General features: G+C 43.3%; 1 protein-coding gene across 1 annotated transcript in view; it reads left to right on the top strand.

The window, feature by feature from the left end:
• The window catches only part of ADAMTS12 (ADAM metallopeptidase with thrombospondin type 1 motif 12), a 646,291-nt gene that overhangs the window by 570,648 nt on the left and 61,010 nt on the right, over nt 1–14,633 (top strand). The window contains exons 18-19 of the mRNA XM_040338094.1: nt 806–1,016; nt 3,487–4,554. Of these exons, the coding sequence (XP_040194028.1) occupies nt 806–1,016; nt 3,487–4,554 (1,279 nt within the window). The remainder of the gene's footprint in view (nt 1–805; nt 1,017–3,486; nt 4,555–14,633) is intronic.

Here is a 14,633-nt window from a genome sequence, read left to right as displayed (position 1 = left end):
ACTACTAATTTGCATACCCGACACTGGTTTACGACGCGAACTCCCCCCAGCGGCGGCCGCGGTATTGCATCCTAAGATCCGACAGTGTAAAACAATTACACCTGTCGGATCTAGGGGCTATCTATGCGTAACTGATTCTATGAATCAGTCGCATAGGTACTCTGAGAGATACGGCAGAGTATCTGAGATACTCCGTCGTATCTCGGCTGTGAATCTGGGCCTAAATACCTTACACTGTCTACTTTCCAAAAATGGGTCATTTGGGGGGTATTTGTACAGTCCTGACATTTCAGGGTCTCAAGAAATGAGGTGTGATCAATTTTTAATGATTTGCTTGTAGACTCTAACTTTCACAAAGACCAAATAATATACATTAATTTGGGTTATTTTTTTACCAAAGATATGTAGCAGTATACGTGTTGGTCCGAATTTATGAAAAATTACGTCTTTTCAACAGTTTATAATATAAACAAAAAAAAAGTGTTTGTTTTTTTTCTAAATTTTCACTCTTTTTTTACTTATATTGCAAAAAATGTAAAACCCAGTGGTGATTAAATACCACCAAAAGAAAGCTATATTTCTGTGAAAAAAGTTATATAAATTACAGTGTTGCATGACTGAATAATTGTCATTTAAAGTGTAAGAATGCTGAAAGGTTTCTAGAAATTGGTCTGAGCAGGAAGTGCCCTGCATTGAAGTGGTTAAAGCACACTCCTGGAAGGTCCATTTCAAATAGCCATAGACCCTGCAAAGAAACTACACAATTATTTTTGTCACTAATAGAAAGTGGTGTATTTGTTATCAGGTGGTGGTATGGTGAGTGGCAGGAATGCTCCACTACGTGTGGTCTAAGTGGTGAGAAGAAGAGGACCGTGCTTTGTATCAGAACATTGGGGTCAGACGAGCAAGCTCTCCCTTCTGAAGACTGCAATCACCTGACCCAACCCAAAAGCTCCATATCTTGTAATAGAAACGTGTCCTGTCCATCTGACTGGTCAGTGAGCAGCTGGAGTCAGGTAAAAAGAAAACCTCCTCCAATGTTTTTTCCTCTAACGTTTTTCCAACTAGAATCTGCATTGCAGGATCAGATCCTTCGCTGTATTCCAACCAGAACATGTGTTCTCTCGTCTTATGTCGTCATGCACACGATCACACAAAATTCCAACCATCAAGAACGTGTGACGTACAACACTACCACGAGCCAAGAAAAATGAAGTTCAAGGCTTCCGAGCATGCGTTGACGCGGCAATACATGTTCTCAAGGAGTATTCTTGACATAATGTATGGTATGATCCCATTTCTGGTGGAAGGTCGTTATAGCCAATGACCCTACACCACAATGCACACCTTTGTAGGCACCTGTGCTGTATTGGAACAAAAAGGTAATGTATAATGTGGGGAAAATAACAAAGAATCTGACTTGTTGGGGGGTGTCTAGCCTTCCCCTATTGTACTAGAAGAAATTAATTTCTATTTGTAATACTCCATGAAGAGTCAAACCCCCAAACCCAGCCCACTCCCTACTTGGAGATCAAAGCCTTCACCTCTTCTTGAGCGGTGTTTAATTACTCTCTGTGTTGGCCCAGCTCCTCTGCCTCCCCCTTTCCCCCCCACACACACATACACGCATGCCTACATAATCTTTTACGTATATGGCTGCTGAGGTTACAGCTTAGTTGCTTGGGCTGCTGACATCAGGACCAAGATGTGTCTGAGGCCCCGTACACACGGCCGAGGAACTTGACGTGCCAAACACATCGAGTTCCTCGGCCAGTTCAGCCCTGAAGCCGCCGAGGAGCTCGGCGGGCCGAGAGCTCCCATAGAACAACGAGGAAATAGAGAACATGTTCTCTATTTCCTCGTCGAGCTCCTCGTCGGCTTCCTCGGCGAAATTGTACACACGGCCGGGTTTCTCGGCAGAATTCAGACAGAAACTCGGTCGGAAGCTGAATTCTGCCGAGGAAACTGGTCGTGTGTACGGGGCTTCAGACTTTTGGATGTCTGTTTGGATGAAGGCTTTTACAGGTAAAAAACATTTCTAAAAAAACGTTAAAAGATTTTTGTTGAAATTAGTGCTCTGATGATGAGGTCTTTTTAAGTATACCATACTGGAACATTATGCATATTGTGCTTAGCAATGCAACACTGTATTAGGTCTGTCTGTTCTTCTTTAATCTCTTTCATAAGCCTGCCTAAAAATATTAATGGGGTTGTAAAGATTTGTTTTTTATTTTCTAAATAGGTTCCTTTAAGCTAGTGCATTGTTGGTTCAATTACCTTTTCCTTCGATTTCCCTTCTAAATGTTTTTTTTTTCTTTGTCTGAATTTCTCACTTCCTGTTTCTCCTCAGTAAGCTTGCCCCCATCATCCGAGCCGTTCTGGCTGGGGGTTAGTCAGCATGCTCGCACCCTCCCTTGGGACTACATCCCTGCGGGGAGACATTGTGGAGGCAAGCATGCTGACTAACCCCCAGCCAGAACAGCTCGGATGATGGGGGGAAGCTTAAGGAGGAGAAACAGGAAGTGAGAAATTCAGACAAAGAAAAAAAAAATTTAGGGCCAGATTCTCAGTGGAGATACAATGGCGTATCTCCAGATACGCCGTCGTATCTCTGCGTTGCGCTGTCGTATCTATGCGCCTGATTCTTAGAATCAGTTACGCATAGATATCTGTTAGATCCGACAGGCATAAGTCTCTTACGCTGTCGGATCGTAACTGCATATTTACGCTGGCCGCTAGGTGTCGCTTCCGTCGAATTCCGCGTTGAGTATGCAAATTAGCTAGATACGCAAATTCCCGAACGTACGCCCGGCCGACGCAGTAAAGTTACGCCGTTTATGTTAGGCTTTTCCCGGGGGATTGTTACCCCTGCTATATGGTGGCGTAAGTGCGGCGTAACAATGTTAAGTATGGGCGTCGTTCCCGCGTCGAAATTTGAAAAAGTTACGTCGTTTGCGCGTCCGTGAATGGGGCTGGACGTCATTTACGTTCACGTCGAAACCAATGACGTCCTTGCGGCGTACTTTGGAGCAATGCACACTGGGCCGTTCGGGAAAAACGTCAATCACGTCGGGTCACAGTACATTTACATAAAACACGCCCCCCTGATTTAAATTTGAATTAGGCAGGCTTACGCCGGCCGATTTACGCTACGCCGCCGCAACTTACGGAGCAAGTGCTTTGAGAATACAGCACTTGCCCGTCTAAGTTGAGGAGGCGTAACGTAAATCGGACACGTTACGCCGCCGCATAGATAGGCGGTTCTATGTGAATCTAGCCCTTGGAAGGGAAATCGAAGGAAAGGTTAGTGAAACAACAATGCACTAGCTTAAAGGAACCTATTTCGAAAATAAAAAACAAACCTTTACAACCCCTTTAACAACTGATCAATTGTTTTACTGAATCTCATTTTTTCTTTGCATTACTATAAAAAAAAGTCCAGAACATTAAGGTACCCACTCTAATTGCATTTACATTGCTTTGCAGTGTTCTGTTACCTGTGGAGGAGGAGTGCAAACCCGCAATATCACGTGCCCAAAACACAGCAGCGAACCATGTGACCTTTCCAAGAGACCAAACTCCAAAGCTCTCTGTGGACTTCAACAGTGCCCACTGCAAAAAAACTTTCCACTGCCCTCTACAAAAGACAAGAAACCCTTTGTGAAAATAAACCCTAAAACAATTAACATACCAAAGAAACGCATTTTTCTGATGAACACTAAAAAAAATGTTCCCTCAACCACAGAATCTCCGAAAGATATCACAACACCCGCTTCGCCCACACAGGCCCCTTCCATCGTTTCCATAGAAGATGACTTCAGAATAAACGAAATCCCAAACTCCACTCATTTCAATGTAGATTACAAATACAGTTTTGTTCTTGTGGCAAACAATAAAAAGAAAGCCAGAGTAAATTCTTCAAATGCTCCTGCAATGTCCAAAGAATCCGATAAAAGTTTAGGAGGAGACAATGAAACTGTAACAGAAAGAGACCTCATCGCGGTCCTTAATGCCACCACGACACCAACCAATGTCACTAATATCCTGGAAAAAGTAACTCCAGGGTATGATTTTCTAACAGAACAACCAGAAACAAAGACAAACAGTGAAGAAATGGATGGGTCAACCTCAGATCCAGATGTTGATTATGAAAATGAAATAAACAACATAATCGAATCTAGGAGTAAGAGGCACAAGGGCAAGTCCAAGGTCATTAAGGATAACCATGCAACAGTTACCTACAAGCCTGATTCGTGGACTGTGCCCGCTGCTACTGTCACCACAGAAATCTCCGGGTCTCTAGGTGCTCCACCAAGCCCGACTACGCAAGGAGAAACTTCAAGAACTGATAAACAAACACCGGCACAGAATAACTCAACCATTTCCAACCACCTGCCAACCTTCACTACAGCTAACATATCACAAGATTTATTTGCAGAGCTAAACAGCACATCCAACAGCAGTCTACTTAATTCAGTGGCAGAAAATAATGGCACTGAACCTCTTCTTAATGGGTCAAGTCCCATCTACTGGATTGTAGGAAACTGGAGTGAGGTAAGAATTACATTCTGCTGAAGTGTAGAAGATGTCATTTCAATTCCAGGGGAAGGAACTTCTGCCTTTGATACGATGGTAGAGGTCATGGCCTTATGGATAATAAATAAATCATAATGGTATTTCCTAGAAATAGCGGTAACCTGTCAGGGCCCATCATGAAAAGGCCTCAGTGGCTGCAGATGGATATGAACAAATCAAATATTATTAATGGAATTTACTTGCAAATCACTGAGATTTTGAACTACTGAGCGGTAAGTGCATACAATTGAGGAAAAAAAGGGAAGAAATGTTCCAAATGGCTGGGCTGCCATGCTAAGTTATAACTGAGGATTTACTGAATCTTACTTGGCGTAACCACTATTATGGAGGGGGTGCCCACTTTCAGAATACAATAACACAGCAGGAGAGATCAATGTACTAACAACACATAGTTAGTACAGTGGCTCCTCCTGAGCTGTCAGGTTTTTTTCCGTTTAGCCCTGCTGGGATGAATGACAATAAACTAGTAGTGTGAACTAGGCTTTAGGCTGCATTCACACCTAAGCGTAGCTTGTTTGGTCGTTTTTCCGGGCGTTTTTTTCCGGCGCTTTGTTGCGCATATTCATGCGTATTTGCGTGTTTGCATACTGCGTCGTCCGACGTTTTTGTACTTCAACGTTTTTTATTTTAGCCAATAGGATAAATTATCATCTTTTCATCACTTGTTGCTATGTTGGTAGATTTTATTTATCTTCTGCCTGGGTAAAATGTTCTATTGATTAAAGCGACAAAACGCCCGTAGCAAACGCTCGTTGTCGCGCTAGTCGCTTGAATCGGGTGTTTTCCATTACTTTCTATGGGAAATACAAACGCTCAAAAACGCCCAAACCGCCCGATTGGCGCGACAAAAAAGGGTCCGGAACTTGTTTGAGCTTCGGGCGTTCGGCGTCAAGCGTTTTGGAGTGGAGATGTGAACCATCTCCATAGAGAATAATGCATTTTTTCCCCTCTAGCGGTTTTGAGCGTCGCGCTTCAGGCGACAAAACGCTCAGGTGTGAATGCAGCCTTAGTGAGTAAGGTGAAGCATTGCTGACTCCCATCATCCAATGATATGCAAGGAATAATATGTTTGTTTTTTATTTTCTTTGCATGTGCCTGGGTATTATTTGCAAATTGAATTTTCACCACATTCACTGAGCTAAAGGAAAATTCTCCTGCAAACTGAAAATTCCCCTGCAAAGTAAATATCCTATTTGCCTTTAGTAAATCAACCCCGATAGCTCTAAATGCACAATTATAGGAATCTACTGCATAGATTAAAGCAGAGCTCCACCCTAAAGTGGAACTCACGCTGATCGGAACCCTCCCCCCCCTCCGGTGTCACATTTGACACCTTTCAGAGGGGAGGGGGGTGCAGATACCTGTCTAAAGACAGGTATTTGCACCCACTTCCGGCCACACAGTTTTGGGTTAACTGCGGGCAGAACGACACCTCCCGTACTCCCCCCGTTGTGCTCTGGGAACACTTGGCTCAAAGAGCACAGCGGGAGCCAATCAGCGGCGCAGCACAACTCGCGCATGCGCCGTAGGGAACCGGGTAGTGAAGCCGGAGCGCTTCACTTCCTGGTTCCCTCACTGAGGACGGCGGGGGGAGCAGCAGAGTGACGAGCGATCGCTCCTCCTCTGCTGCGGACGGCGCTGGACTCCAGGACAGGTAAGTGTCTAAATATTAAAAGTCAGCAGCTGCAGTATTTGTAGCTGCTGGCTTTTAATATTTTTTTTTCGTGGCACATCCGCTTTAAGTTGTTTATATTGGCTTTTCTTAATGTGTTTATTTTCTTTGAGTGCATCGTTGAGATAAAAGGTGTTTTATTAAAGCGGAGGTCCGGTTTAAAAATAAATAAAAAATTAAATGTCAGCAGCTACTTACACTGTAGCTGCTGACTTTTAATAAGGAGACTTACCTGTCCAGGATGCCCGCGATGACGGCAGCCGAAGCCGAGCAAACGCTCAGGTTTTGGCTGCCCCGCCGCCATCCTCGGTGAGGGAATCAGGAAGTGAAGCCTTGCGGCTTCACCACCCGATTCCCTACTGCGCATGCGCGAGCCGCGCGGCGCGACGTGAATGGATGATGTCTCCTGGGACACACACAAGGTCCCAGAAGACACCGCTCCCCCATTTCACAGGAGGCAGCCGAGGAGCAGAAGAAAGAAGACCACGGATCAGGAAGTGGCAGATTAGGACGATCTGCCTAGCAACAGGCACTTAAGGTATGTAAAAAAAAAAAAAAATTCTTGGTGGAGCTCCGCTTTAAATTTGCCTGGAAGTCTTCTTTAACATTTGAGTATGTTAACTATTTAAAAAAAAAAAGCTAAAAAAAAAAAATAATACACATAAAGTGAAGTCTTTGTAACAAACAAATGAAAATGTGTCCTTTCTTTTCCGGATTACAAAGCTTTGAGCTAAGCTTTTAATTCATTTCCAGTTCCTTTCTCATGTCTTCTTTTTATCTTGTATTATCATTATTTCTCATTTACGGTTCAGTAGCGGTAGATGGGATATTATTTAGTACTGACTATTTTCCACTTGCTAACACTTTCTTGAACACAAGCATATATTTGCTGACAACTCAGCATAAGAATATTACTTCTGTTGCTTTTAAAAAAAAAAAGATAAATAAAGAAATAAATAATGAATTGTTGCAGAAAATAAAGTAAAATAGCTGGATTCAAAAAGACGCGCCTAACGTTAGGTATCTCATATACGCTATGCCGCCGTAACTTAAAGAGGCAAGTACTGTTTTTTACAAAGCACTTGCGTCCTAAGTTACGGCGGCATAGCGTAAATGTGCCGGCGTAAGTGTGCCTAATTCAAATTGTGAAGAGGTGGGCGTGTTTTATGTAAATAAATCATGACCCCAAGTAAATGACGTTTTTATCGAACGGTGCATGCGCCGTCCGTGGACGTATCCCAGTGCGCATGCTCCAAATTACACCGCAAAGACTCATTGGTTTCGACGTGAACGTAAATTACGCCCAGCCCCATTCACGGACGACTTACACAAACAACGTAAAAATTTAAAAATTCGACGCGGGACCGACGTCCATACTTAAAGTGGAGTTCCACCCATAAATATAACGTTACATCAGTAGTTTTAAAAAAATGTCATTAGTCCTTTAAGAATTTTTTTTTTTTTTTAGATGCCTTCAGAGTGTTGTTGCTAGGCAGAATAGTTAATCTTCCCTCTTCCTGCACCTAGGTGCTTAAGCTTCCTAACCTACACCGCACAGACTCCTGGGAATGTAGTGGGTGTAACTTTCCAGGAGTCTGTGCAATCCCCAGTCTCGAAGAATCATGTGACTTGGACAGTACAGGTGCTGAAACCTGATCTGAAACCTATTACACTGCTTGTGCAGCACTGAGCATGTGCGAGATCTGCAAGGCTGAAATCCAGGAGGTCATACAGTCTGGCTTCATGATGCCCACACTTAAGATGGCCCCAGTCAATTTCTATTTTATAAAGTGTCTAAATGCTGTAACAACCTAACAAAACGGACCTTAGTTTACAGACTAACTTTACTAGAATACATTAAGCTTGTGTATTACAGGGGTATTTATATTTAAAAAGTGAAATTGTGGCCGGAACTCCGCTTTAACATTGGCTGGGCCAGCTTTTTGGTGGACTAACTTTACGCCTGAAAACACCTTACGTAAACGGCGTATCTTTACTGTGACCCGCAAGCGTACGTTCGTGAATAGGCGTATCTCGCTGATTTACGCATTCTAGGCGTAAATCTGTGTACACGCCCCTAGCGGCCGGCCTAAATAGACAGCTAAGATACGACGGCTCCTGCAGTCGTATCTTAGCTAGATTTAAGTGTATCTCAATTTGAGAATACACTTAAATTTACGACGGCGCAGATTCAGAGTTACAACGGTGTATCTACTGATACGCCAGCGTAAACCTCTCTGAATCCAGCTAAAAAATTCAGCTCCTACAGCAATCCTCATTCTGTACATGAAGCTGCCCCCTACAGGATCACAGCTCTATGATGCAGTGCAAGTCTTCTTTCAGACTGAATGACACCCAGCATTGTGCAACCTACTTTCCGTGACCCCAGCACATCAAGGGGTTGATTAAAGGGGTTGTAAACCCTAATGTTTTTTCACCTTAATGCATCTAATGCATTAAGGTGAAAAAACACCTTGCTGTGTCCGCCCCCCCAAGCCCATTTTTACTTACCTGAGCCCCGAATTTCCATGGGTGTGATCCCGCGTCGCTCTCTCCACGGCTTCTCAGCTCTTCATTGGATAGATTGATAACAGTGCAGCCATTGGTTCCCGCTGCTGTCAATCAAATCCAATGACGTGGCTGCCTGTGGGCGGGGCCAAGTCATACACTCGGCGGCTATGGACGCCGAGTGTATGACACGGGAGCGCGCCCGCAAGGTAACGTCCTTTGGAGAGAGCTTCCGAGAGGGAGTTATCTATTGCGGGGAAGATCTGCCGTGGGACCCCAGAAGAGGATGATCGGGGCCACTCTGTGCAAAACGAACTGCACAGTGGAGGTAAGTATGGCATGTTTGTTATTTTTAAAAAAAGAAAACAAACCTTTACAACCACTTTAACTAGAGGGGAAAAAGACTGTGCACTTTGCAAAGTGCAGTTGCACTCTGCAAATGCAGTTGCTCCAGTATTTAATAAATGAGGGGAAGCTCTGCTGTGCAAGCAAAAATATATATATATTTTTTCCTTGTGTGTGATTTGGTATTCTTTGCAAAGTGGATCAATCCTCATTTACTAAGCTCTGCAGCAACTGCTCTTGCAGCGTGCAACTGCACTTTGCAAAGTGCACAGTCAGTTTGCCTTTAGTAAGTCAACCCACAAGTGTCTGCCCCCTGGGGGTGCATTTTTAAGCCTCTCTAGGCTCACGGGAGAATGCTACAGGGAGCAGCACCATATTATTACATTGCTTCCTCTGCAGCATTTATATGATCTGCCCACAGCTGAAGAATGCTGAGTAAGAAAAGGATCTGTGGCATTGCACAACCAGGCAAAAGACCCCTGGAAAAAAGGTATGTATCTACATAAAAAACAAACATTTCACATACATGGACAGTTCAAATAACCATTCAGTAAAGCTAATGCCTTGTACACACGATCGGATTTTCTGATGAAAAAAGTCAGATGGATTTGTTTCATCAGAAATTACGATTGTGTGTGGGCCCCATCTGACTTTTTTCCATCGGATTAAAAAAATAGAACATGTTTTAAATGCTTCCGATGGAAAAAAAAATCCACGCATGCTCAGAATTAAGTTGATGCATCGTAGTGTTTTACGTCACCGCCTTTTGGACGTTCGGAATTTGGTCTGACAGTGTGTGTATGCAAGACAGCTTGAAAGGGAATTCCGATGAAAAAATCCGTCGGATTTTAGACTAGGGATGAGCCGAACACCCCCCCCCCCCCTGGAAATTGCGAACAGACCAAAAGTTTGTGTGAACTTTAGAATCCCGGTAAAGTCTATAGGACTCGAACATTTGAAATCTAAAGTGCTCATTTTAAAGGCTAATATGCAAGTTATTGTCCTAAAAAGTGTTTGGGTACCCGGGTCCTGCCCCAGGGGACATGTATCAATGCAAAAAAAAGTTTTAAAAACTGACGTTATTTCATGAGCAGTGATTTTCATAATGCTTAAAGTGAAACAATAAAAGTGAAATATTCCTTTAAATTTCGTACCTGGGGGGGGGGGGGGGTGTATAGTATGCCTGTGAAGTAGCGCTTGTTTCCCATGTTTAGAACAGTCCCTGCACAAAATGTAATTTCTGAAGGAAAAAAAGTCATTTAAAATCACTTGCGGCTATAATGATTTGTCAGCTCCCGGCAAGACAGAGAAAAGTCATTCATAAAAATTTAAAAAATGCGTGGGGGTCCCCCCAAATTCAATTGCCAGGCCCCTTAGGTCTGGTATGGATATTAAGGGGAACCCTGCGTCAAATAAAAAAAAAATGACGTGAGGTTCCCCCCAAATATCCATTCCAGATACTTCAGGTCTGGTATGGATTTTAAGGGGAACTCCACCCGAAATTAAAAAAAAATGGCGTGGATTTCCCCCCCCCCCCCAAAAATCCATACCAGACCCCTTATCCGAGCACGCAACCTGGCAGGCCGCAGGAAAAGAGAGGGGACGAGAGAGCGCCCCCCTCCTGAACCGTACCAGGCCACATGCCCTCAACATTGGGGGTATGCTTTGGGGATCTGTGACCCCACAATTGTAAAAAAAAAGACACCGTTGGGAAAGTTCTTTATTAAAAATAAAAAAATAAAAATTAAAAAAAAAGATTCCAGCGGTGGCAATCCACTCTTGGTCTCCGCTCCAATGCTGTCGGTATCCTGCGATTGGTGATCTCCTCTCCGAGGTCCAGCGATGAGAAGATCTCCTCTTCATCCAAGTCCAGGATCCAGTGATGAGATGTCAATCCAGCGCAGAGCTTCACCTGTGTCCACCGGAGACAGCCCGGATCACTACCTGGTATTAACATGCAGCAAAACCCATCTCCACCATCAGGAGCCCTAGTGAACACTGGTTAGTAGCAAGAGAGAGAGAGAGAGAGAGTAGCACTCTAGGTTAAATTGCACTGATAGATTTATTCCTTCACACAAACACCTATCACAATGAATCGCATACACCTGCTACCTCTTCACACTTAACAAGTGACTACCGATGATGCTTAAATTCTCCCCATACGCATGAGTTCCAGGCTGAGGTTGGCACTCTATTCATCTCAGTAGGACAACATAGATGTGCGACTCCCAGAGGTTGCTCTTCAAAACTTGAACACTGGTTAGTACTTAGACTACACACCTCAGATGAGCCCATGTCATCCCCTAGGCTTGGGTGCCCTGCATCTGTACTTATCAAGCTGGTCAGTGGGTGCCACTCTACTGCTATAGATACTGGCCTCTGAGCCTGAGTCCACGCCATGACACTCATAAAAGGGAGTTAGTCTCACTTTAACATCCCCCCTTCCCCACGCAGAATTGCGAGGACTGATTTTTAGCCCCTGCCCACAGCCGCTATTCTGGCCTAGGCCAAAATGGCATATATCTGGTCCTGCAGGCCCCCTGGGATACTTACATCACATGTCTCAGGACGATGCAGGATCAGCACACTGAGCAGCGGTCTGTAGGGCAGGCCAGGGTATCATTGGAGCTGGCTGCCCGCACCTAGAAGAGGCAGCCAGCTGAAGTGGACCAAGATGGCAGCAAGGGATGACACCTGAACAGTGGATTGCAGTGGCACAATACTGGATTAACTGTGTGCATGAGTACCTACTTTGAAAAGCACTACAGATAAGTGGAAAAAACATAGGTGGGCTGCACAGTGGGTAAGTAGTTAGAACTTCCGCTTGGGAGCTCTAGGGTCACCGATTCAAATCCCAACCACGGCACTACCTGCCTGGAGTTTACAAGTTCTCCCTGTGTGGTTTTCCTCCCACGTTCCCAAGATATGCTGGTAGGTTAATTGGCTCCTGTCTAATTTGGCCCGAGTATGTGTATGTATGAATTTATGTTAGGGTCCTTAGATTGTAACCTTCTTGAGGTCAGGGACTGATGTGAATGTACAATATATATGTAAAGCACTGTGTAAATTGATGGTGCTATGTAAGTGGGGGGAGTTCAGTACCGCTAGAAAAATAAATAGAACTTTTGTGTAGATTAACATTTTTGTTAGTTAAAGGGTCACTAAAGGAATTTTTTTTTTTAGCTAAATAGCTTCCTTTACCTTACTGCAGTCCTGGTTTCATGTCCTCATTGTTCGTTTTTGCTCTAATCCTTCTCTGTTCTGAACACTTCCTGGTTGTCTGTTTCCTGATGAAAAAAGTCATGGGAGCTTTCACTCTGTGGTCACTATAGAAGGAAGTGTGATTACTGTGTGTCTAAAACCCCACAGCACCAATCAGTTTCGTTTTCCAAACCATCACTGCCCTGTTTTGGCTCTGTGCAGCAGAGAAGCAGGAAACATGCAAAAACTAAACTGAAACTGTAGGTACATTATATGATTGATTTTTATCTATTTTTAATCATTTTTAAAAGGAATCAGTTAACTATTATGTCTCTATACCCTGTAAACAGTCATTTCAGCAAAAAAAATGTTTTCCTTTACAACTCCTTTAAATTATACATTTTGAGGTCTATACATGGGAAAATTGAAAAAGAACAGGTGGTGTGGTTCCAAAAAAAGATCAAAGAGTGCAATTTGATGGGGCGAGTTTACACAATTATGCTTAATATCCTATTGTTACATTTTTAGAAGCATTGTTCTGGCTCTCCTATTCATTTCAAACCTTCAATGGCATTAATTTTGAAAATCTTAAATAAAAAAGAGTTTGCAAGGTCATATTACTGTTAATGTGCTGTGGGACAGACTCACGCGGAGGTGAGAACAGGAGACAAGAAAGTTCATTCAGCCAGATAGAACGGAGCCGCCGGCTCTCACACAAATGATTGGAGAGGTGGTTTTATAGAGTGGAATAATATAACGGAACCGTCCTATATTTCCTGCTTCCTCTGCTGAGTGCGATGAATGATGTAATTGGCAGATAAAACTCTGCATTCTCATAACCCAATTTAAACTTCCATGAACCCATGATCTTTTCAGATGTGTTTCTGTAAAATGATACCAGATTTTTATGTTTGCAATATGCTGACATTATAGGAAGGGCAAGTATGTAATTTTCAGTTATGTGGTACAGAAATAATTGAATGTAAGGTGATTTTTTTCAACTCCTTAACTGTTAACTTACCTTATTTATTGAAAATATTATATATATATATATATATATATATATATATATATATATATATATATATATATATATACATTTTTTTTTTAATCTACCCGCTTTTAAAGGGCACGTCTTATCTATCTATCTATCTATCTATCTATCTATCTATCTATCTATCTATCTATCAATCCACAGAATATATATATATATATATATATATATATATATATATCATTTTTTTTTTTCCATATACAAGTTATCTCATCTTATCTCCCTGTTAAAAGGAGGTGACTTTAGGGTGCCTAGTAATGGCCCAATCGCATGTCTAATTACATGCTCAGAATGGTGGGCCATATTCTCAAAGAATTACGCCGGTGTATCAGCAGATACGCCAACGTAAGTCCGAATCTAAGGCCGTCGTATGTTTAAGTGTATTCTCAAACTGAGATACACTTAAACATGCCTAAGATACGACGGCCAGCGCCGTTGTGTCTTAGGCTGCAATATCTATGCTGACCGCTAGGTGGCGTTTCCTTTGCGGTCAGCGTAGAATATGCAAATGACTAGTCACGCCGATTCACGAACGTACGCTTGCCCGTCGTAGTGTTTTTACGTCATTTCCGTAAGCGATACGCGGCGTAAAGATAAACATGCCCCCTAGGTGGCGTACTCAATGTTAAGTATGGCCGTCGTTCCCGTGTCGCAATTTGAAAATTTAACATCGTTTGCGTAAGTCGTCTGTGAATGGCGCTGGACGCCATTTACGTTACCGTCAAAACAAATGACGTCCTTGCGACGTCATTTAGCGCAATGCACGTCGGGTAATTTACCCGACGGAGCATGCACAGTACGATCGGCGCGGGAGCGCGCCTAATTTAAATGATCCACGTCCCCTACCAGGATCATTTGAATTAGGAGTGCTTGCGCGGGTGGACTTTACGCTACGCCGCCGCAAGTTTACAGGTAAGTGGTTTGGGAATCAGGCACTTGCCCGTTAAACTTGCGGCGGAGTAACGTAAAGGAGATACGTTACGCCGCCGGATATCTACGAGAATCTGGCCCGTTGTGTTTGGGTCGAGGGCCAGACCATTTGGAGCTACCCCAGGGGCCAATGAAGTGGCCTGGAAATTTTAATTATCGCTTTGTGTAATTATTGTTATTATTATTATAGGATTCCAGGCTTGATATAGCGCCAACAGTTTGTGCAGTGCTTTACAATTGGGGCAAACAGTACAGTTACAATACAATTCAATTAGGAGGAATCTGTCAGAAACCATGTGTCAGAACATGTCAGAAACCATGAGTCAG

The sequence above is a fragment of the Rana temporaria genome, chromosome 1 (genome assembly GCF_905171775.1).
Source record: "Rana temporaria chromosome 1, aRanTem1.1, whole genome shotgun sequence".
Taxonomy (NCBI): Eukaryota; Metazoa; Chordata; class Amphibia; order Anura; family Ranidae; genus Rana; species Rana temporaria.
This window is presented reverse-complemented; position numbering and strand designations above follow the sequence as displayed.